General features: G+C 43.6%; 1 protein-coding gene across 5 annotated transcripts; it reads left to right on the top strand.

The window, feature by feature from the left end:
• The first annotated feature begins 1,580 nt into the window (after positions 1–1,580).
• NACA (nascent polypeptide associated complex subunit alpha) lies at positions 1,581–22,614 on the top strand. Of its 5 annotated transcripts, XM_042448864.1 has the most exons (9): positions 1,591–1,725; positions 4,944–5,015; positions 7,926–8,051; positions 17,550–17,635; positions 18,702–18,779; positions 19,523–19,669; positions 19,879–20,007; positions 21,925–22,047; positions 22,494–22,614. In XM_042448864.1, the coding sequence occupies exons 2-9, from the start codon at positions 4,946–4,948 to the stop codon at positions 22,506–22,508; spliced, it is 774 nt and encodes a 257-aa protein (XP_042304798.1). In that variant the 5' UTR covers positions 1,591–1,725; positions 4,944–4,945; the 3' UTR covers positions 22,509–22,614. The 5 variants fall into 5 exon arrangements, with proteins under 5 accessions (XP_042304796.1, XP_042304798.1, XP_042304799.1 ...); XM_042448865.1 differs by lacking the exon at positions 7,926–8,051 and having other exon boundaries at positions 1,594–1,725; XM_042448861.1 differs by lacking the exons at positions 1,591–1,725; positions 4,944–5,015; positions 7,926–8,051 and adding an exon at positions 13,078–15,254.
• Positions 22,615–22,797: the final 183 nt, after the last annotated feature.

Here is a 22,797-nt window from a genome sequence, read left to right as displayed (position 1 = left end):
TCCAGACTCTCGGATGCTTATGATACAATAAATGTGTTAGTCCTCCTGTAGGGATAGAGAACAAATGGCCCTCAAGATATTGTTGAAATGCAAAAACTTTATCGTTGTTAATTATCACTGCATGTGCATATATGCTTGCCAATTTAGAAAGCCACTTCACCAGTTTGACATGTTTCCAAACTGGTTTATGAACCAATTTGTTTAAAATGGAGTTCTTTAATTCCAACACTCTAACGCAGAGATTGAGAATGTGTGGTCCTCCAAGTGTTGTTGGACTAGTTATGCTGGTTAGGATTGATGGACGTTGTGACTGAAAAAAGAAAATGCTTTATACTGCATAGTTAAAGAATTTTAATCCACAAGATATAGCAGCAATGGTTAGCAGCTTGGGCAGATTTTAACAGAGAGAGGACGAATGAAGTACAAGTACAGTAGCTATTAATGTATGATGGCTTTATATTATCTCCAATATTGGAGGCTGTGAGTCTCTGAACACAAGTTTCTGGGCAACATAAATGGGATGAACTTATTTAGCCTGTCACTTATGCAGTCCAACACACTAAATAGGTTATAAAGCAATCCTACTCATGTCTATTCAGATGTGCATGCTATAGAGTTCAATTAGACTTCTTAGCCAAGCAGGTATAGGACTGCAACCTCAAAGGCTGTATCCACACTGCAGAATTAAAGCACTTTGACACTACTCTAACTGCCATGACTCTATCCTACAGAAGAGACCTCAAGAGCCATCAAGTCCAACTCCTTTCCATGCAGGAATTCACAATCAAAGCACTCCCGAAAGATGGCAATCCTAAAACCTCGAAAGAAGAAGACTTCACCATACTCTCTGAGGCAGCATATTTCATTGTCAGACAGCTCTTGCCATCAGGAAGTTCTTCCAAATGTTTAGATGGATTCTCTTTCCTGTAGTTTGGATCCATTTCTATGCATCCTATTCTCTGAAAGAGCAGAAAACAAGCTTCCTCTATCCTCAGTTTCACATCCCTTCAATTATTTAAACAGGGCTATCATGTCACTCCTGGTCCTGGGTGGCATGATCACCTCCTGGGATTTGTAGTGCGGTGAGCTATTTGATTGTTTTATTCAGAAAAGCGGGATAAAAAATCAAAGTTTTATGTATTATTTATTCAGCCAAGTCTGTCAAAGAGCTCTGAGGCCTCACGAAACTACAAATCCCAGGGTCTAGGAAAGCTCCTGCTGCCCCCTTCTTTCTTTCTGTGAGCCTCAAAGGAGCTACAAGATCTCTCTACATTATTATTATTATTATTATATCCAAATGCACCTGAGGAAGTGGACTGAAGTCTAGGAAAGCTCCTGCTGCCCACTTCTTTCTTTCAGTGAGGCTCAAAGGGCTGCAAGAGGTCTCTCTACATCTTATAGTCCGCCAGGTAATTTTGGACTTCATTTCCCAGAAGCCTCAGCCAGCCTGGCCAATGGTTGGGGACTTTGGGAGCTGAAGTCCCCAAAAACATTTGTAGGCCTATTCTATTAATCCTTCCCTATATGACTAGCTTAGCGGGGCCTTTCCCTGTTGGCTACGCAGGAGGACAGACCAACGAGTCAGACAGCCTTCCCTGACTGGGAATGTAGAGTGGAACAGCCCCTTGGAGACCCGGAAGTACTTCTCACCCAGACCGGAAGTCGCCCTCCCTCCACCCTTCGCCCTCTTTCTGCCGCCATCTTGTGCCCGGCTCGTCTCGTACAGTAAGTTTGGGCCGTTTGTATCCACCTCCATCGGCCTCTGGGCCGCCGCGGGCCGGGCGGGAGGGAGGCAGCCGAAGCCGGGAGAGCCTTGGGCTGTCGGGGGGGGCGCCCTTTCAGCGAACGGGGCGAGACGGAGCTCGGGGGTCGGTGCTCCCTTTAGGCCGCACGGAGCCGCAGGATTTCGGCAGGGCCTTGGCTTCGAGACGAGGGAGGCTTTGACTGTTCTGGCTGCCTCCTGTTGCATTCTGGGGTTTGTAGTTCAGTGAGGCCTAAGAGCTCTCTGGCGGAGAAGTCTAAATGACCTCCCTGAACTGCAGATCCCAGAATTCAGGAGGAGGAGGAAGAGGGGGGACCTTTTCATCTGCTGGTTCCCCAGCTTCGCTTCCCCGGGAATGGAAGGGCTTTTCATAGAATCGTAGAGTTGGAAGAGACCACAAGGGCCATCCAGTCCAAGCCCCTTCTGCCATGCAGGAACTCTCAGTCAAAGCATCCCCTTTGAGAGATGGCCATCCAGCCTCTGTTTAAAGACCTCCAAGGAAGGAGACTCCACTACCCTCCGAAGAAGGAGTGTATTCCACTGTCAGACAGCCCTTAATGTCAGGAAGTTCCTCCTAATGTTGAGGTGGAATCTCTTTTCCTGCAGCTTGCATCCATTGGGTCCTAGTCTCTAGAGCAGCAGGAAACAAGCTTGCTCCTTCCTCAATATGACAGCCCTTCAAGTATTTAAACAGGGCTATCATATCACCTCTTAACCTTGTCTTCTCCAGGATAGTATAGAGAGATATTGTAGTACCTTTGAGACTTAAGATCCAAACCACTTTGAGACACTTTTAACAGTCCTGACTCAGTGCTTGGGAATTGTAGTTTATTGTGGCACCAGAGCACTCTCTCTCTCTCTCTCTGATAGAAAGTTTAGTAGATTATCGCACTACGCTCTTAAAACATTGCTAGTCCACTCTGGCTGCCTCCTGTGGCATTCTGAGGCTTGTAGTTCGGTGAGGCCTAAGAGCTCTCTGGCTGAGAAGTCTAAATGGCCCTTCCTAAACTGCAAGTCCCAGAATGCAACAGGAGGCAGCCAGAGCTGTTAAAGTGAATTAGCAACATTTTAAGAGTGTAGCGTGATAATCTCCGTAAAAGTCTCACATAATCACCTTAAAACTACAGTTGCCAGAATTCCCTAGCATTGAGCCAGGGCAGTTAAAGTGGTCCCAAACTGGATTGTTTCTGCAGTGTGTTTTGGACCTCACTGGAAGAAAGAAGTTGGTAGCGTGAGTTTTCATAGACTTCAGCCTACTTCCTCAGATGCATTTGGTGAGATATTTAGCCTTCTCTGTCAGAGGCTGCATCTTCACTGCAGAAATAATCCACTTTGACACCACTTTAACTGCCACATCTTAATGCTGTGGAATTCCAGGAATTGTATGAGATTTCTGCACTCTTCAACATTCTTATAGTGCTGCTATTCCACTTTGACTGCTCTGGCTGCCTCCTGTTGCATTCTGGGATTTGCAGTTTAGAATCCTCAGCCAGAGAGCTCTTATCTCTCACTGAACTACAAATCCCAGAATGCATAGCCATAGCAGTCAAAGTGGAATAGCAGCACTACAAAAGTGTGGTGTTGTAATCTCTGTTGTTTGATGTGGCACCAGAGCTCTCAGGCTGCATCCTCACTGCAGGAATAATCCAGTTTGACACCACTTTTAACTGCCACGGACAGCTCCATGCTCTGGAATGTTAGGAACTGCAGTTTCCTGAGATATTTGGCCGCCTCTGACAGAGAGCTCTGGTGCCACAACAAACCACAAACCCTGGGATTCCATAGCATGGAGCTGAAGTGCAGTCAGAGTCCTCACCCACCTCTGCCCCAATCATCCACATTAGTGGCCATGGGTGCCAGTAGGCTCTGCAAGGAAGGGGAGTCTGTGGGATTTTCTTCCACATCCCACCTACTCCTTCACTCTTTTTACTTGCAAGGATCCTCCAGAAAGTGTAGTTGCTGAATAATATTCTAGGAGAGAAATAAAAGTTAAGACTGGCAAAGTAGGAGTTTTTGGATTAGTGCTTGGGGAACTGAAGGAAGCTGGGGTGTGTGTGCCCTGCTGGTTTTGTCTGGTGAGTAATGAATGTGTCTTGGAGGAGATATGAGAGGGAAGCTGTATCCAAGAGCCAGAGAGGGTGAGTTATGATCTGGGTGTGTGAAGTTATTATTATTATATTTATTTATATCCTGCTTTCCCCCACAAAATTAGGACTCAAAGCAGCTTACAGTTTAAAAGCACAGTGCAATTAAAAACATACAAATGTGACCTTAGAAAAGTTAAATTATTACAGTATTAAAACTGATCACTTCTCTTAAAAATAGAATATAGATAAAAAGATAAAAGCACTTAAAACCATACACTTTAAAACAGTACAACTTGCTGTTTTTGTCTGAAATGTCAGAGAACTGGAGCTGTAATGAAGAAGGTGAGACTGCCTGTGCCCAACTACAACAAGCCAGCATTCTCTTTCCAGTAACTGGCAGATAAATCTTTCTGGAAAAATTATATGCTCATTTATGTTAGACCCCAAGTGACATTTACTAACTTTCAGGTGTATCCTGTTCTTCAGATGTGTACTGCTTTAGAACATTATTGAATGTTGATATGATGGTTGCTTGATTCAGCAGTTCCTCTGTGAGATGTCTCTTGGGATCGTCATCCTAACTTACTTTCTCTTGGCCTCCGTTGCCCTTTGTAATGTCAGTGTCATTGCTGATAGTGAGGAAAGAGATTATGAGTTAATACTTTTAGCATTCATCAGTTAATATCTAATGTTACAAGTTGACCAAAGAGGTTGCTGCAGTTATGAAGTGGGACTCTAAACTGTCATTATTGCAGCTACACTAATTTTGTCCATTTCAATTTAATTAGTTAAACTTTCTGTTAGTTGTTTAGTGGGATAGTGTAGGATGCTTTAGCATGACTTTTGTCCACTTCACAGGGGCACACAAAAGTTTTTCTATTACTTAAAACTTCCAGCCCTCTGTCAATAAATATTTTTTCAGGGTAATTATCTTGAGGGAATTCATGCTGTGGGAAGTGATTCTGTTTCTCCTGTGTTTGTATCTTCTCTGGTTATTCTCATTGTAGATTAGAGATATTTTTGTTAGATGCTTACCAATATTAGTACTATGATATTTACTATAGTAAACATGATTGATTTTTTCTCTCTCTTAGAAATGCCTGGTGAAGCCACAGAAACTGTCCCAGCAACTGAACAGGAGCTGCCACAGCCTCAGGCTGAGACAGGTTAGTGTCCTGGATGATTAATAAGCCTTCAGAAAGAATCCTGAAACTCATCTGGTCAGATAATGAAGCCAGTAACACTATTTTGAGAGGAAGAACAGGCAAGTAATTAGGAGTAGTGTAGCATAGTGGCCAAGGCGCTAGGGCCTCAGTCTTCTGCAAAGTGATGAGAAAGCAAGTCCCATTAAATTAGAAACAGGCAAATTGTGGGTCCCAGTTATTATTGAAGCAATATCATCCCCCACTATTGGTGATGCTGGCTAAGGCTGATGGGAACTGCAGCCCAACAATATTTGTGTAACTGCACGTGTCCCACCTGTATTAAACTCAACTTTCTTTGAAGTAAAGTGATGCAATTGTAAGAGCTTCTGGTTTAAATCTTGCCTTTACTATGAGCTTACTAGTTTGCCTTCGGAAAGCTGTTGTCTTTCAGCTTCAGGTCCACATCTGCAAGTTAAGAGTAATGCTGGCATATATCTAATAGAGCATGTTGTTGTCATTACTGCAGTAACTTATGCGAAGCTCTTAGAAAACTTAAGACAACCAGAACATTGTTTTGACTTGAGAGTTTGAGATAATACATGATCTTTTCTGATTTTGATGAGTTGCAGAGTCTCTCTGAGACATTGCAGTAGCATGCTTAAAGTGAATCACGAACTGGATAAACACTGCTATCCAGCTTGGTTGTGGATGTTTTTACATATAATATGCTAACAGTAGTAATGGCTAAATTTCTGGAGTGTGCACATGTGTGCTAACTTGGTGCAATTACCAAAGGAAACAAGAGAAAAGTTAACTGTTGGTTGCTCTAACCCAGGTCAAATGCTAGATACTTCTCAAATGGCTTTGGTGATCTTCTTTTTAACCTTTTACAGTGGAATAAGCTTTGTTTCGTTTACATCATCTCCACATGGATAGTTTTTCTAAGTATTCTTCATAATAGTAAGCTGAGTAAGTCTTCTTCGGGAAGAAAAAGAGATGCTTTAATCAGACTCAAAGGATATATCTTATTTTTAAATCTCTGTAAAAGCCCCAAATGGGAATATTGGCACATGATCAGTCTGTAACTATTTGGTGGCAATTCACATTTTCTTTTACAAACACTCTAGGAAGCTTTAGTGTGGTTGTGAAACATTTACATAATAATGTGGACTTGGGTAAATTTCCAGAGAGTGCCTCATTCTAGTGCATTAGAATTGTGAGCTGCTTTGAAAAAACTGAGTTGCATTTTGATGTGTGCTTGTGTATATTTGGGTGCATCCCTCTATCTGGGGACTTACTAACTGTCAACTCCTTCCCCAATACATTATGTTTCCACCTGTCTGTTTTAAAGGTATCATGGATGCTGATTAGCAGAGAACCAGGTTTCCTGGTTTACTACATTCTGCCTGGAAGCTTAGGGAACACTGCATGCCTTTGTGACTGAGTCTTCCCCTACATACACCTGTGCATGGGATGTTGCACACTGCATGACTGGTAAATGGAGTGATTTTGGTCCAAGGTCTGTTGGGAGTTGAATGGATTAAAGCAGGCAGAGTAGCTGTCCAGGGGCTGCACATGTTCCTCACTGGACCTTGGAGGGCTGTGGTCCTACTCCTAATTTACTTTTTATTCAGAATACCTCCTGCATTTTCTAAGGTGAATGGGGGAAGGAGTTTTGTCACATCCTTCCCCTTAAGTCAGCAGCTTTAGACCCAGGAGGAACCTTTTTCCATGCCATGAAGTGAACCAGAAGTCATTTCTGGGTTTTTTTTTTGGGGGGGGGGGGGGGGGGGGGGGAGACTCTTGGATTAGACAGTCCAGAGAGTGTAAAGACATTGCAGAGTTGCTTCCTCCATCGTAGAGGGTATATGGGACATTATGAGTTTAATTTTTTCCCCAACTTTTAAAACCCCTGAAACAGGTGCAAAAACAGTCTCAAAGCTCTGCATCACTGTCTTCAACCCTGTTTTAAGGCAAGAAACAAATGTGTACCCAGTGTTACATAGCATGCAAATCTAAGCAAAGTCCATAGTGAGGGTTCCTTTCCCCCTGCATCATTTGTGCCAGAGCGATGTTCCAGCACCCTGTTAAGGAGAATTAGCTGCAGATACTAGTGTAGTATTTGGCACCTGTGATATGCTAGAGCGATTAATCACTGAAGCCGTGACTGGGGCCCAGCAAATAGGTTTTGGATTGCTTCAGTCAGGCTTTGCTGCTGGTTCTCCCTCAGATTAAGATAGAAAACAGCTGTGTCAGGAAGGTAGGTAGAGAATTAGGAATAGGGTGGTCTAAAATATCATACAAATAAGATGGGAGGAAACAGAATAGCATTGATAGAACCAATTCCTAAAGCAGAATAGCCATCCACTCTTCCATATATATGTGTGTGCGCGCGTGCACACACACATTCAGGGATGTATCCTTCAGCCTTCAAAGGTATTGGTTATCACTGGCTGCTACATTTCTTATCTCCTGACTTCAGCTTTGCTGTCCCACAATGGGGTGGTTGCATACTACTACAACATAGTATACTGAGTCCAAATTGGCTTTTGACATGAAGTGCTAATCTTCAAAATCTGATGTCATCTGAATTCAGCTATGGTAACAATGGGCACATAACTATCTTGTCACGGGTGCCACAGACTGAAGGTACCACTGTAATACAGCCTCAGTTGATTCAACTGTTTTAGTGCAATGGCACTAATTCACTTCAGTTTGCCTCATTTCTCTGGAGGATAGTTTCTGTAATGCTATTTGCATGAGGATTTGCTTTACTAGTCATGGTGCCATTTGTCTCTGGGGTACCAAGCATAGTTGCCAAAAATTTCCACTGTTGGACACATTTACTTTTGGATTTTTAACCAACTCCATGAGGCATGTGCAAACATTTTGGTCTCCCGGGTGGTATCTGAACAGTTGGAACTATTGCAGTAACTCCAGCTCCTGGGGCCCACATGGAAGTGAAGCTGACAGCTGAGGAGTCCAGACCAGTTGCCACCAAGAATCCTGAGGTGGCAGGCCAGGGTTCTCAGGCTGGGACAGCTCTAGAGCCTTCAGGTAGGTCTCAACTGAAAAACAGCAGGATGCAGTCAAAATAACTGGTGTTTTTTTTTTAAAAAAAGAACTAAATGCAAAAGCAATGCAATGAATCATCCCCAAATGCCAGCTCTGTTAATCTGGAGGGTCTTACATTTGGCATTCCTTCCTTCCAGATAAAGAAAAGTGTTTGTTTTTTTAAGGAAAAAATGAACATTACCTCAGCTGAGCAGTAAAAAGACATTTTCAACATTTGCATAAGATGTTCCTTACTGTGAAGCCTATTACTTCCTTGTTTTATCCTTGGCCTTTTTCCTGCCTTGTTCCAAGTGTTTTTAGTTTGAACATTTATTTCCCAACTTAGATCTGTCTTCCCAGTTGTTGCCCAAGAGCTGATTGCACAGCAGTCAACACAAAGCCAATGACCACTTACTGTGACTTCCTTCAGTCGTTCAGTGGAAGGTTGAAAGGCCAGTGCAAATCAAGTTGTTTGGAAATTCCATTGCCATTTCTCCTTCATTTTCCTGATGGAAACAGGAGCAAACATTTTCTTTTTCTTTTCTTTTTTTTAATTTAAGTTTAAAATAACAGCTTGATTATAATTACATTATGAGCGGCAGTATATCACAGTAAATTATATACAGAAACATCTTTTTCTTTATAAGGTCCTAAATTTTGCAGTTCACCTATATTGCCATTAATACAACTCATTATATTTGTATTTTTTTTCTCAGCTGTAACATTCTATCTTAAATCTGAGGACTTTCAATCCCATGACTTGTTAACTTTTTTCCATTTCCTCAGAAATTGAACAACAGGAGCCAACATTTTCAATGAAGTGATACCGAAAGGCTCATTCATATCATAAGACTGAGTTGTGCCAACATTTAAGCGAATTTTATGTCAAAGATTCCAGCATTCTTGTTGGAAAGTTTGGAACTACAGTGGTGCCTCGGGTTACGAAATTAATTCGTTCCACCATTCCTTTCGTAACCCGAAAATTTCGTAACCCGAAAAGGCTTTCCGTTAGCACTGGAAAGCCTATAGCTGCACTTTGCAGCATTTGAATTTCGCGCCGAAATGAATTTCGTAACCCGAAAAATATTTCGTAACCCGAAACAGTTTTTGCCAATCCAACTTTTTCGTATCCCGGAAATTTCGTAACCCGATCATTTCGTATCCCGAGGCACCACTGTAAATGTAGAGCTTCAAAAACAATCTGTGAAAGGACAGTATTATTTAGATGGAACCTGTAAGCTGTAAATGGATTGCAGCCTTTCTTTTTCCATAGGATAGGAAGGATTTTGTTAATCAGACCATTTGCTCAAACTGGCGTTTACATCACCAGTCTACTATATACATGCCTTGAGTTCTGGGTGTCATCCCAGTGCTGTGAAGCAGCACAGCCCATGATTACAAGGAGTTACCACACATGGTGAAAACTACTCCCTTCCTCCTCTTCGCATTTAGATGAACAGTAGAAAAGGGCCCTTGATATCCTCAGATTTACTCTTGCATTACAAAATTCACATTATAAAGGGCTTTTCCCCTTTACTTATCATGAGAAGGCCTATGTAATTCCATTGTAATGCACTCCCACTTACATTTCCATTTAAATAGCAAATTTCTAAGATTCTATATTGATGGTGGCACATGTGATACTTGAGTCATGCAAACAGAATAACTTCCTTTGTGGATACCACATTCAAGGTTATTGACAAGCTGGAATCGGTCAAAAGGAGGGAGCAAGATAGTAAAAGATCTAAATAAAAACCAAGCCCTATAAGGAACAGTTTAGGGAGCTGGGTATGTTTACTTTTGAGAAGAGACAATTCAGGGGTGACATTATAACCATTTTTAAATATCTAAATTGATGTCATGTATAAGCTGGAGCAACCTTCTTCTTTAAACTTCTGATGGCTTTTTCTCAGGAGTGCTTTAGCTTTGTATTCCTGCATGGCAAGGGCTGGACTAGTTGGCCTTTGCTGTACCTTCCAGCCCTGTGATTATGAAAGCAGCATGCACATTGTTCTACCTGCATGACACCATTAAGCAGTGTTCCTTATAACCAGTCGATGTGCTGCTATTTACTCTCTGTCTGCACATGTAGTATGTAAAATTCATCCATCCATCCTTGAAGCGCAGCATCTTTTAAAAATGAGTGACTGGTGCTATTGCCATGCCCATTGTCTTTTTGCTAAGCCTCACAATGGCTAATGCGAGTTGTATCTTTCCTAAACAAGTTTAGGAAAGTCCCATCTCTGTTAGAATAATACCAAACCTAACCTTATTGAAAGGCATTATACAGTGTGAAAGGCAATTTGCTTGAAACATGGGCAGCTCTTGGTTATTCTCAATTTGTTATCTTGGTCAAGACAAGAGAATAGAAACTTCTGTATTATATAGCCTATTGATGTGCTGATCTCATTTATAATCTGTTGTACTGGCTCATTTCGCTCCTGCTATTCCTGCACATTTTGCTAGTGCTCCTGAAGCACCTGCAACATGCTTTTCTGACAACACCAGGTATTCGGTCAGAATTTCTATGTGTGCCTCTCTAACCGTAGTTTGCTGTGCTGTGCCAGTGCTGTTACACTAACCATAGAGTTCAGCAAGTTGGGGTGATATTTGGTAAAGATCAAAAATTGGGAAGTCCAGCCTCGTAAGTACTGCTTGTAGCTGTTCTATACACATTTTGTGAGTTGCAAAAAGAAATACAGTATGGCTAGACTTGGACCATGGCTGATGCCTCCCAGATGTTTTGAACCATAACTCACATAATCTCATTGGCCATACAGTCTGAGGCTCATGGGAGATGTAGTCCAAAACATAAAGAGCACCACTTTGCCTACCCTTGATTTAGTTTATCAGAGCTGAACACAAACTTTATCTTGTGGGCATGTGCTCTTGGCAGCCATACAGAAAGACCTATTATGTGATTCATTAAAGGCTTTATGGTTCTTTGCATTGCATTTTTAAAAGTTGGTGTTGTTTTGTGTACCCTAAAATGAGCCTTTGGTGTCTTTGAGTTACGCAGTGCCTTTGGCTCCTATGAAGAGCAACTTGACCTTGAAATTGTACAACATGATTTGCTTGAGGATGTCACACTATCACACCTACTTGGATTGGGAACACATGAAAATTTCTCTTATCAGAAAAGCTTACAGACTGATTCCCAGACTTTATTTCTGCCATCAAATTAAGCTAGCTAGTGTAAAAGTCTTTTTTCATTTTAAATGGAACCTATGCTACAAATCAGTCAATCTGATATTTTGTTGTTGGTATTAAACATGTGCATCTAAACACAGTACAAGACAAGGTTAATTCCCATAACTTTAACAAGTTCCTGAACTAGCCCTTCTCACATGTTAAGGCCAAACCCCCAGATACCTACATAGCAGGATTGAATGTGGAGTGAGAGAGACAACTGGAGAGTGTTGACAGCTGAGTAGGAGTTAGCTATGACAACAGTGACAGGTTTTCAAATGGTCTAATCTGCATATATATCCTCCAGTGGAATATTGCATTGCTTGAAGACCCCTTGACTACAGTGACATGAGTGTAGGTAACAAAAATAATTTGCTGTTTTCTGGAAGCAGATGCAGTTATTTCTGCCCCACAGGTAACTGTGCAGTATTTCCATATGGGAGGCTCCAGATAACATTTTTTCCTTCCCCAGTGTTTTCTTCATCATTGATTCACCTTTTTCTCTCCTTTAGCTGCTGTTTCCATCTCCTCTGATTCTAGCACTGCACACCCTTCCTCTTCATCCCATGATGTTAAATCGCCCCCTGCTGGATCCTGTCCTTTCACTCCCCTGGCACCTCCTGTCTTTGCTGCCTCACCTGGGCAGGCTTCCTCCCTTGTGGCAGTCATTCCTTCTGTCTACTCAGCGCCAGTCAGTCCTGGCCCTGTTTTGCCGTCTGTTACTCCAACTTTGGCAGTCCAGACTCCTCCTCCTCCCTTCAAGCCTCCTGATCTGGCTGTGCCTGCACAAATGGTTAGCCCCTCATCTCCAGGCATAGCACCGGCCTCTCCCTTGGATCCAGTATTATCCTCCGAGCCTGTTGGTTTGGCTTCTCCAGCTTCCCCCATGAGCCCAGCCCTGATGGCTCCATCTGCCACCGTTTCTCAGGTGCCACTGTGTCCGCTTGCCCCAGCTCCTTTCATTCTCCCAGTTGCTCCTGTTTCTCCTTCTTTAACCCCAGCCCCCGCTGTTCTCCCTGCCGCTTCAGCCCCTTTTCCAGTTCCTCCCAATTTTCCTATCAGTCCCACAGCTCCTATTCCAATTTCTGCTTCTACAGTCCCACCTTCTGCTTCATGCTCTCTTCTCCCAAAACCTACATTTTCTCCCCCTGTGCCACCAGTACTTCCCCTTCTTAGACCCACAACCCCTTTTCTAGTTCCTAGTAGTCCTGGAGCCCCAGCAACTCTTACTTCGCCCCCAGTGTCCTCTCCCAATGTTGCTAAACCACAAAGTTCCATGATACAGCCCCACAGCCCTGTTGCTTCTTCAGTGCCTACATCTAGTTCTGTGCCCCCTGCAGGGCTACCTGTGGGTTCTGCTGGCCCTCGCACAATTCCTCCCTTGGCACCTGCTTCTAAACCTGTGGTACCTGCTTCCTCTTCTTTGGCTTCTGCAGTGCCCATGGAAACCTCTCCTAAGACCCCAAACAAACCTCTTTCTGGACCGCTAGTACCTGCAGGGCCCCATGAAAAGTCTCCCTCTGGTCCTGCCGCCCCACCACCTGCTCCTGTACCATTAGTAGGGCTGCCTGAAAAATCTGTTTTAGCACCTGCTTCTGGCCCTGTAGTCCCTCCTCCAGCCCCAGTGGCACCTTCCCCTGGCTTTGTGGCACCTTCAGGGCCACCTATGAAACCAGCTATTAGCCCTATACCTCCAGTGGGCCCTACTGCTATAAAACATGGTCCTGGATCTCCTCTGTTTCTGACAGACCCCACTGCTAGTCCTGTGGCACCCACAGGGCCACCTGTAAAACCAACTCCCCCCTTCAGCCCCTGTTTCTGGCCCTGTGGGACTTGTGGGACCAACTGTCAAACCAGTCACAAGCCCCATAACTCCACTGGGCCCTGCAGCTTTTCCAGTAGCACCTGCTGGACCACCTATAAAACTTCCTTCTAGCCCTGTAGCTCCTCCTCAGGGCCAAACAAGCCCCCCTGTTGGTCCCATGCCACCTATAAAATCTCCTTGTGGTCCTGCAGCCTCCCCAGGGCCTGTTTCTACTCCGTTATCTACAGAGCCACCTGTAAAACCTGCTTCCCCTTCAGCACCTGCTTCTTCACCTGTAACCCTCTATGGTCCTGTGGCACTTCAAGAGCAACCTGTGAAACCCATGCCTGCCCCTGTGATCCCATCAGGGCCTGTATCTACACCTGTGGTAGCTACCAGACCCCCTGTGAAACCTGTTTCAGCACCTGCTTCTGCCCTAGTCGGCCCTCCTGTTGCCCCATTGGGCCCTCCCCTTTGCTCTGTAGCACCTGTTCCCAAGCCTGAGCCTCCTGTTTTAGAACCTGTTTCTGACACTGTACCCCCTTCTATGTCTCAGGGAGGTTTGGCTTCTGCACCATTAGTATCTGCAGGGCTATCTGTGCAGTCCAGTTTTCCCTCCATACCTGCTTCTGGCCCTAATACCCCAGCAGTGCCTGCTTCCCAGCCTGTAGCACCTGTTCTTGCACTTGTGTCTGACCCTGTGCCTATTCCTGGAGTTCCAGGAGGGTCTGTTCCCATGCCATTATCATTACCAACAAACTCTGTCTCCCCAGCACCTGCCTCTACCTCTGTGGCCCCAGCAGGGCCTGTCTCTGGTCCTATACCACCCATCACCCAATTTGAGGCTCCTCCCTTGATCCCTACTTATAGTTCAGTGGCTGCAGCAGCACCTGCAACTAAGCCACTGGCTCCCACCATACCCCCTGTGGCATCCCCTTCATCCTTTCAGGCTACGTGTCCCACAGCACCTCCTTTGGGCCCTGCCTCTGTTCCTTCTTCCTGCCCCTGGGCTGGACCTGGACCTGGACCTGTTCCTGTGGGTCCAAAAAAGGTAGCCCCTACATCATCAGCACCTGAAGTGACACCCACAAAGCTGCCTTCTTCTTTGGTATCTGCCGCTGGCCCAGGGGCCCCAATCAGCCTTGCTTCTAGTCCTGAAGTCCTTCCTGTGCAACCCTCTGCAGTCCCCCCTGTTGCCCTGGCAGGGGTGTCTCCTAGATCAAAGGTTCCTGCAGTGCCACCTGAGAAGGCTGCTTTTCCCCCAGCACCTGTTTCTGGCCCTGGGGCACCTGCACCCCAATCCACCCTGACTCCTCCAGCACCTATTTCAGGGCCACTGGCACCACCAACAGTATCAACAGAAATTACTTCTAGTCTTCTGGCACCTGATTCCACCCCTATAACGTCCCCTGTGGTCTCAACACTGCCTGCTTCTAAAATTTCTGCTCCAGCAGAGCCAGCTCTGAAACTGGCTTCTGCTTTGGCACCTACATCTGTCCCCTTGGCTCCTGCTGGAACGCCAGCAGTGCCTGCTTCTAGCCCTGAGGCTTCTGCAGTGCCAGTGGCTTCTGTGCCCATTCCTGTGACACCTGCTCCTGCTCCAAGGCCTGTTGTTTCTGCATCTAGCCCAGTAACCTCTACAATAGCATCTGCCATCCCTCCTCCCTACACTCCAGCAGTGACTTCCCCATTGCCTCCTCCTATGTCACCTCCAACCCCAGCTTCTCCTTCACTGGTAGCACCAGGTCCTGTGTCTGCCCCCACATCACCAGCTATCCCTGCAGACTCTCCTGCCTCCCAGGTTCCTGTCACTTCCACTTCTGGGGAGCCAGTAACTCCACCAAAACCCATATCTCTGCCTCTTGTGCCACCTGATCTCCCTGTTTCTCAGCCTATTTCCCCTGCACCACCTCCTGCTTCCTCTGTGAAAAAGTCTGCTTCCTCCTCTAAGCCATTGCCAGCCCCACCTGCTCCTGGTGCAGCCGTTGATATTCCACCCCAAATCCCAACCCCTGCCTCTGCTGTCCTTGAAGACGACGAGCTGCCACCTTTGATTCCTCCAGAGGTGCCTGATGGGGAGCCACCTCTGCAGCCAGTCCTGGTGGATTTCTCTCCAAAACCAGCTGTGGCTGTTGCTGAGGTTCCAGCAACTGCTCCTCTTCTTCCTCCTCCTCCTCCTCCTGCCAAACAGCCTGTCCTGAAGAATGACAAGGGTATTTGCCTCCTCCGTTTGCTGTGTGCATGGATATCACAGACTACTTACTCACTGAATACTAACCTGTCTGTACAGGACCCTCTGCTTTGTTTGTTAGACTAGAAAAGTCGTATCTAGAAGTGACATAGCCTGGACTTAGCTTAAATATTATATGTCCAGTTGTGGTCAAAGCCAGTTGAAGGCTCCTTTGTGCGTGCTGATGGCTTGAAACGTTTGTATAGGCCACAAATGAGAGAGAGTCTGTTCTCACACTAAGCATGCTGTGGGTGTTTTAAAAAGGTTGTGACGTCAGCCTCACCTTGTCCGGTATTTCTGGAATAGCACTAACCTAGAAACTCTAATCACAGCTTTGTTTGCTGTAGCACTTGCTGTCCTCTCAGCCTGCTTTCTCCAATCCTAGTATTTGCTTGTGATTAGTTATCTAGCAGATCATGCTGATTAGAGCTGCTATGAGTGAGATGGATATAATTTTAGCATGTGTTGTGAATACCATGTTCTGATTTATCCTGGCTGAGGAAGGAGACACTGCAAACTAATATCTCTGCCTCTTATCTCCATTTGTGAGTCCCAAGTAGAGTAGACCCATGGAAATAATGGAATATGCATTAACTTTCCAATGTCCCATTGAATCAGTGGGTCTATTGTAGTTGAGACTAGCAGTTGGATTTAGGTCATACTCTGCGTTGTCTGTTTGTATCTGTACATGGAGCATTTTGTTTTACTTTATTAGCAGTAAAAACTGTTTCATTGAGTGCATATTAAACAGTACATGTGCTGTGTATTAAATTAAGGGACCTACCAAAGATCAGAAATAACCAGTCTGTGGTTCTAGCAGCCAGTCACTTCAATATTGGCTGGCATGTGTACAGCTGTTGAGAAAGTTGCTGAGGTCTATAATAAGCTGGATTTAGCTCATGAGTTCAATGACAAGTGAGAGGAGACAACCTTTGTACTTGTTCCAGGAGTATAGCCTGAACATATTCTGCTGCATTCACATTTGAGAGTAGTGAAATTTACTCCCTCGTTTATTATTTCACTTGCATCACAGCCACCCACATCCTGCACTAAATAATTTCTTGAGCCAGCAGTCAAGTGAAATGTGGAAGAACATATGATGCATCCATCCATCAATGGCAGTACCTTTTTTGTTACTTAAAGTGGAGGGTGGAATTTAAAAGTACAAAATCTAGTCCTTGCAGATACCTTTACCATTTCAGAATAGATCTGTCCAAATGCCCTCAAAATGTATTGGGAATGTCCTCCCCTTCCCCATTCACTCTTGGAGCTTCCTCATCTCTTGTGTGATTAGAAATAACCAACATTTGGCCATGAGTTTCAGTAACAATGGATTTGCAAATAATTGCTTGTAGGCAGTCCTGGTTAGCACTAGTTGTAGTATTTTCCAGTTTGGACAGTAATGATAAACCCCAAAAGGAAAAAATGTATCCAGTGGGGAAGATTTGTGCAAGTCTGGAGCACATTTCTGATGTCCAGACCTTAGTCTGAATTTATTTGAATTTCAGATGCCCTTTTGTTTCTATTCAGACTGTTGTACAAAGCTGGGCTGACACCTTGATACTGCTAGTGCAACCATGATGATGCTTATTGAAAATTTTCCCCCCAGGTTATTTTCATGTTCTGCATATTAGTGCTAATGTGCTATTAGAAACTTTCATGCTCTGCCTCAGCTATTAAGAGCTCAATAATATCCTTACATAAAATTATCCAGTCTAGACTATCTGCAACTGCCTACTTGGTAGCTTTTAACTGGAACAAAAGCAAAAGAAAAGAAAAAGAGAATTCTTTGAAATTCTTTTCTTTCAACCCGCTCCCCTAACAATTGATAGTTTCTCTCAGTCTGTAGAGCATTAATACTGATCTGATGTAGTCTGTCATGGGAACAGAGAAGAGAGAGTGCATGCATTGTCTTGTAGCTAAGGCTGAATGAGAACTAGAGTACACCTGTTTTACCACTGTTTCTACCACCACACTGCTGCACAAATCAAAACACCTATTATGTAAGACACTGTCAATTCAAAGCTATCTGTTGTCAGTAGATTTTTGTCTTCTCTGTGTCAGCTTTAATGCCTATATTGGACATAAACTCCTGTATCACCAGATAATTCTGACATTTGTTGGCTCTCTGGTGAGCTTTTAGTGTGCACTGGCATAATAAAGGAATGAAAAAAGTCGTATGACTGAGCAGCCCAACCGTCCTGCTTTGCCTGGGCCTGCTTGCCACTCCTGTGAGAGTCCCAGTTGAGGAAAATAATGTTCATATTTGTTTCTGTAGGATCTGGGACAGAATCCGACAGTGATGAATCAGTGCCAGAACTCGAAGAACAAGACTCTACACAGGCCACAACACAGCAGGCACAGGTGGGAATTTGTGGAAAGAAACAAATGACTAGGGCATTTATTTAATGGGCATCCTTTACAGGACCACAGAATACCAATCATGGAGCAAACATATGCCAGCCCCCCAAAAATTTCCATCAGGATCGCCCAGTGCAGCATTTACATGGTGCATTTTTAGTAGTTTTGCACTGATACCACTATACAGTGATCCAGCATGTAATATGCATGTTGTATCTCAGATGTACATGCTAAAAAAATTCCAAGCTAGAAACTACAAAGTTGAGGGCAACAAAATGTTTTTTCAACCCACCTCCCTCATTTTTTAAGGCAGAGGGCAACAGGAGATCCCTCCAAGGTCCTGCAGGGGGCTTGTGAAACCACCCAAACCCATGGCTGTTGCCCACCTGTGTACTAAAGGGTCTATAATGGCAGCTTTCTTATGGAAGGTGCTTGTATCTGTCACTGCACATAAGCTATCTTCTGTACTTTCAAATGTGGAGGAACAGCTACTTCAGTGATACATCTAGGGTTTTCCTTCCTGCCCAGCTTTCCTACCCTTCCCCTTTTTTTTTTAAATAAATCCTGAATAAGAATTATGGAAAGCTGCTGAGGCTTAGTGAGTCTACAGAATGAAGAATTTCATAGTTTACTGGGCTCTTAGTAAGAACACACCTCTTTATACTGTTGTGCTCCTGATCTGGCACATAGATGATACGGTGGACCCTTGGTTCTGTGCGGGTTTGGTTCCAGCACAGACACACACCCATGGATACCAAAATCTATGGATACAATATAATGGCAAAGTAAAATGGTATCCCTTGTGTAAAATGGCAAAATCAATGTTTGCTTTTTGGAATTTATATATTTTCAAACCATGGATACTTGACTCTGTGGATATGGAGGGCTGACTGTACCCCTGATTTTTCCTTATCAATCTGTGCAGTGATGTAAAATTGGAGAGTGAAGTTGTCTCTTTGACCTGCACTGCAAATCTGGAGGGGTCATTTTCTCCAAAGAAATCCTTCAGAGATTTGTTGTAATTGGAGTTTTCCTTAATTTGTGTGTGTGTGTTTTTTTATGTTGGTAGCTTGCAGCAGCAGCTGAAATAGATGAAGAACCAGTTAGCAAAGCAAAACAAAGCCGGAGTGAAAAGAAAGCACGGAAGGTAAAACCAAGTTGGTGAAAACAGCTGAACCATTCTTACTATGAGATTCAGTAGGAGCTACTTAAATCTTTTGTCTCCAGAGGGTGTACAGAAACACGCAAACATACGTATATCACTTGAACATGTCATTCAGGGTGTTCTTGCAAGGCACATTTTATTGTAACTGCTGGAGTGCTATTTTGCTTCTTCAGGAAAAGCCTCCCCATCGAAATAGCTGAAGGAAAGAAGGAACTCAGATGAGTTAAGAATTTCTCTGCTCTACTTGTTCTCTCTTAAAAGGGAGTAGGGCATGAGAAAAACACCCAGAATCAGCTCCTCCTAATAAAAAGAAACTAAAATAAGTGATACAGCGCCATCCCAGTGAGTTCTTATCTTGTTCTCTTTGTGTCACGAGAATTACTATATAGCGAGAAGATTAATTCTGCTAAATTGAAGAAGCCAGCTGGTTTTCTGAAATGGTTTTTCTAACATTTTATAGAAGCTGAAACAAGTAATCAAGGTTTAATGATACAATTACAAACAGATCCTTAGTCTAAACTTTCATCTGTGTGGCTTCATACTCAGAAAAGGGCATTGACAATCTCTGTGTATTGAATCAGGTAGAAACAAATGTCACAGTATTGTAATGGGAGTTTTATAGCCACATTTAATGTCCTCTGCTTTCCTGTCATGGTCTACTCTGCTTCAAATGCTAAAAATGCTAAGTGAATATTTCTTCCCAATCTTCTCTGTTTGTTTTAAAGGCGATGTCCAAACTTGGCCTTCGTCAGGTAACGGGTGTAACCAGGGTAACTATTCGGAAATCCAAAAACATCCTGTTTGTCATCACCAAGCCAGATGTATACAAAAGTCCTGCATCAGATACCTATATAGTTTTTGGTGAAGCAAAGGTAAGCTGAACACAGACATGTCATGCTTGGGAACCCTGGCTATTTTGTTTCTTCTTATGGAGTTCAATACAAAAAAGAACTGCATTATCCAGCTTTTCTGCCACGGTGGGGTGGGGCGGGGGGTCTGTTCTGTTTGTCTTGCTCATCATTAGTTTCTTCTTCTGTTGTAAGAGGCCTCCCTGACTCCTCTCTTCTTCCTTCTGTACCAGATTGAAGATTTGTCACAGCAAGCACAGTTGGCTGCTGCAGAGAAATTTAAAGTACAAGGAGAAGCTGTTTCAAACATTCAAGAAAACACACAAACTCCCACTGTACAAGAAGAAAGTGAAGAAGAAGAGGTATGCCATACATTTGCATGTATCCATTGATGCAGATTAGGATTTGCAGCTAGTAGTCATGGTCAGGAAAAGCCTTCACTGCTGGTTGGGAGTTTCTAGATTTACTGGAGTTTACTCTGGCCTCAAGCAGATGGGCGGCTTGGAGCGCAGTCCCAAGGCTGGTCTCTGTGGCAGTCTGTAAAAGATCACCAGCAAGGAGCACTTTTTGTGCTCCTTTTGCACCTGGGTTTGGGCCACTTAGGTTGCTGCAGTGCAGCTTCGGCCCAATCTGGGGGAGGGGGCATAATCTGAATGCGACATTACCAGATTGGCTCAAAGGTGGTGCTTTTGGCCCGTCTGTTTTGGGCCTCTGACTTTAGACAAGAGGAGTGACATGTTTCCTTTATTCAACCTGATTGTTCTTCAGGCAGGAGCAAGAGATGCAACTTAGTATTTCCTTGGGTGCTCTTGGTTGTTTATCTTCTCCCCACTCCATCTGCCACAAACGAGGGGCTTCCTTTGCATCCCCAAACATGCACCATCCTGGTGGTGTACTACATTCCAGTTTCCTTGAACTCTTGAATCATTACAGTTCCTCATAATTTTGGGCAACAGCTTCCCATTGCCTAGTTATTTATTACTGTGCTGCCGATATCCTGATTTGTCACTGTCAGTCTCACAACTTCCTACTTGAATCCTGAAGTTTTCTTTTCTTGTGGCTTTAATAATTGAGGGGAAGGGGTACTAGACAAAGAACCAGTTAGAAAAGCAGAACAGCCAGAGAAAAGAACACTGGTAGAAGTGACTGACAATACACTTACTGGTGTTTTGCTTATTCGGCAAAGAAAGGCAGTTGTAGGTTCCCAAATCTTATGTCCGTAGAAACACTGTATACTACAAAAAGTAGTCATTTAAATGTATTACTTAGGGTGTTCTCACAAGATCCATTTTACTGCAGCTAACAAGAGGCAATCTAGGTCTCCTATCTATGAGTTGTCCCATTATTATTCTATGTGCTGCTTAGAAAAGTAATAGAGCCAACTGCTGCCTTTTGTTTCAGGTAGTGACAGATAAAGAGATTGGCACAAGCTCAGGGGTTGCATTTTTTGCTGGCATCCATTGTACTCATGGTCATGTGTGCATTACCAGATACCAGTGACTACAATTGTGCTAAGGCTTGGAAAACATCACCCCTTGCGGAAAGAGTTGTCATGCACTTAACTGCAGCAGGACTGTCAAAAGTAATTCCTAATCATTCCAACCTTGCATTTACTGGCAGTGTGACCTTGTTGATTTTACTGCAGGCATACCATTTCTCTGCCATCTGTTGAGCAGATGAAATAAGCAAAACTCCCTAGCATAGGCAAAGCCCAGGTCACTTTGTAGTGAACTCTTAGCACATATAGATTGCATTCTTACTTGCCCACCCTGTCATCATCCCTTTTCTGCCATTCAAGCCCTCAACTCTGTATATGTTGTAGTGCTGAATTAATAGGATGAAGGCCTGCCTGGATTGTTGGAGGTTTTTTTATTACATTTTGTCTGTATTTGCAGTTTTTACCTTTGGAGATATTGCCATTTTCCATTTTGTTTTTTCTGCTTTTCTGTTTACTTTAAATACTGTAGGTTTTGTGTTTCGTTATGTCTCTCACACTGACAAATGCAAATAATACCACTCAGTGGTGCTGCTACTTCCACCCTCACAAGTATAATACTGAGGAATAGTAAGTGACTTTTTCAAGCTCTCTAAGCAGTTTGTAGCAGGACCTCATTGTACCATATCTCCTACATGTTGAAGATCATTCTGACCATTTTAAAACTTTTGGTTAAGTAATAAAATTTAAGGACAGTCTCGCTGTATTCTCACCATATCTTGCCTTCTTGGCAAAATGACTTTGAGTCACTGCTCTAAGAGACGATCAATTTCTTTCTATCTAGGTTGATGAGACTGGTGTTGAAGTGAAAGACATTGAGTTAGTGATGTCCCAAGCAAACGTTTCCAGGGCAAAAGCAGTCCGTGCCCTGAAGAATAACAGTAACGATATTGTAAATGCAATTATGGTAAGTAGCTTGTTGAATTCTGTTTGTAGCTCAGTCAAGTGGGCTCCAAAGTTTGAAGAATAGATGGAGAGGTCCAGGCATACATCTCAGATAAACCACTCCATACTTCTAGTTCCAATATAGCCATTGTGTTTCTGTAGGGGAGAGAGAAAAACATGAGTGTTCAATGTTATATCCTAGGCAACTAGTTGGGAACCAGGCACTGTATCTTTTTCCATCCTCACCTAATTGCATTATCACAGCTAGAATTACACCCTCTGTTTTCCTTGCCCTCTCTGTCTCACTGCGATCACAAGCAGTCATAACAATAGTCCCCAAGGTTACCTGGCTAAATAGGGTAGATAAACAGTTTGCCTGGTTTGCTCTGGTATAGTCCCATGAACTTCCACATCAAACTGTGTAGGGTGAACAGAGATCCTAATTTGTTTCTTTCTATTTCTTTCCAGGAATTGACGATGTAGCCGTAAGAAAGTAGAACTTTTGGTGTTACAGAGGAGAGTAAATTGCAGCTGACCTGAAAATTTGTACTATTTCTATCAGTTAATAAAAGTTGTGGATTAAAAGGTTCCACACGCTGTCATTTTTCTTTTATTTTCAACAGAGCAGTAAATTCCTTGATAAACTAAAAAGAAAGTATTCTGATGACTTATGATTGTATTTGACTGTTTACTGAAATGCTTATAATGATTCCTTGAAACTCTGCTGAGGTGCCAGAGAATTTGGGATTACTGTAATATGATTATTCTTAAA

Source organism: Sceloporus undulatus, chromosome 2, assembly GCF_019175285.1.
Source record: "Sceloporus undulatus isolate JIND9_A2432 ecotype Alabama chromosome 2, SceUnd_v1.1, whole genome shotgun sequence".
Taxonomy (NCBI): Eukaryota; Metazoa; Chordata; class Lepidosauria; order Squamata; family Phrynosomatidae; genus Sceloporus; species Sceloporus undulatus.
Note: the sequence above shows the minus strand (reverse complement) of the source record. Positions and strands in the feature narration are given on the sequence as shown.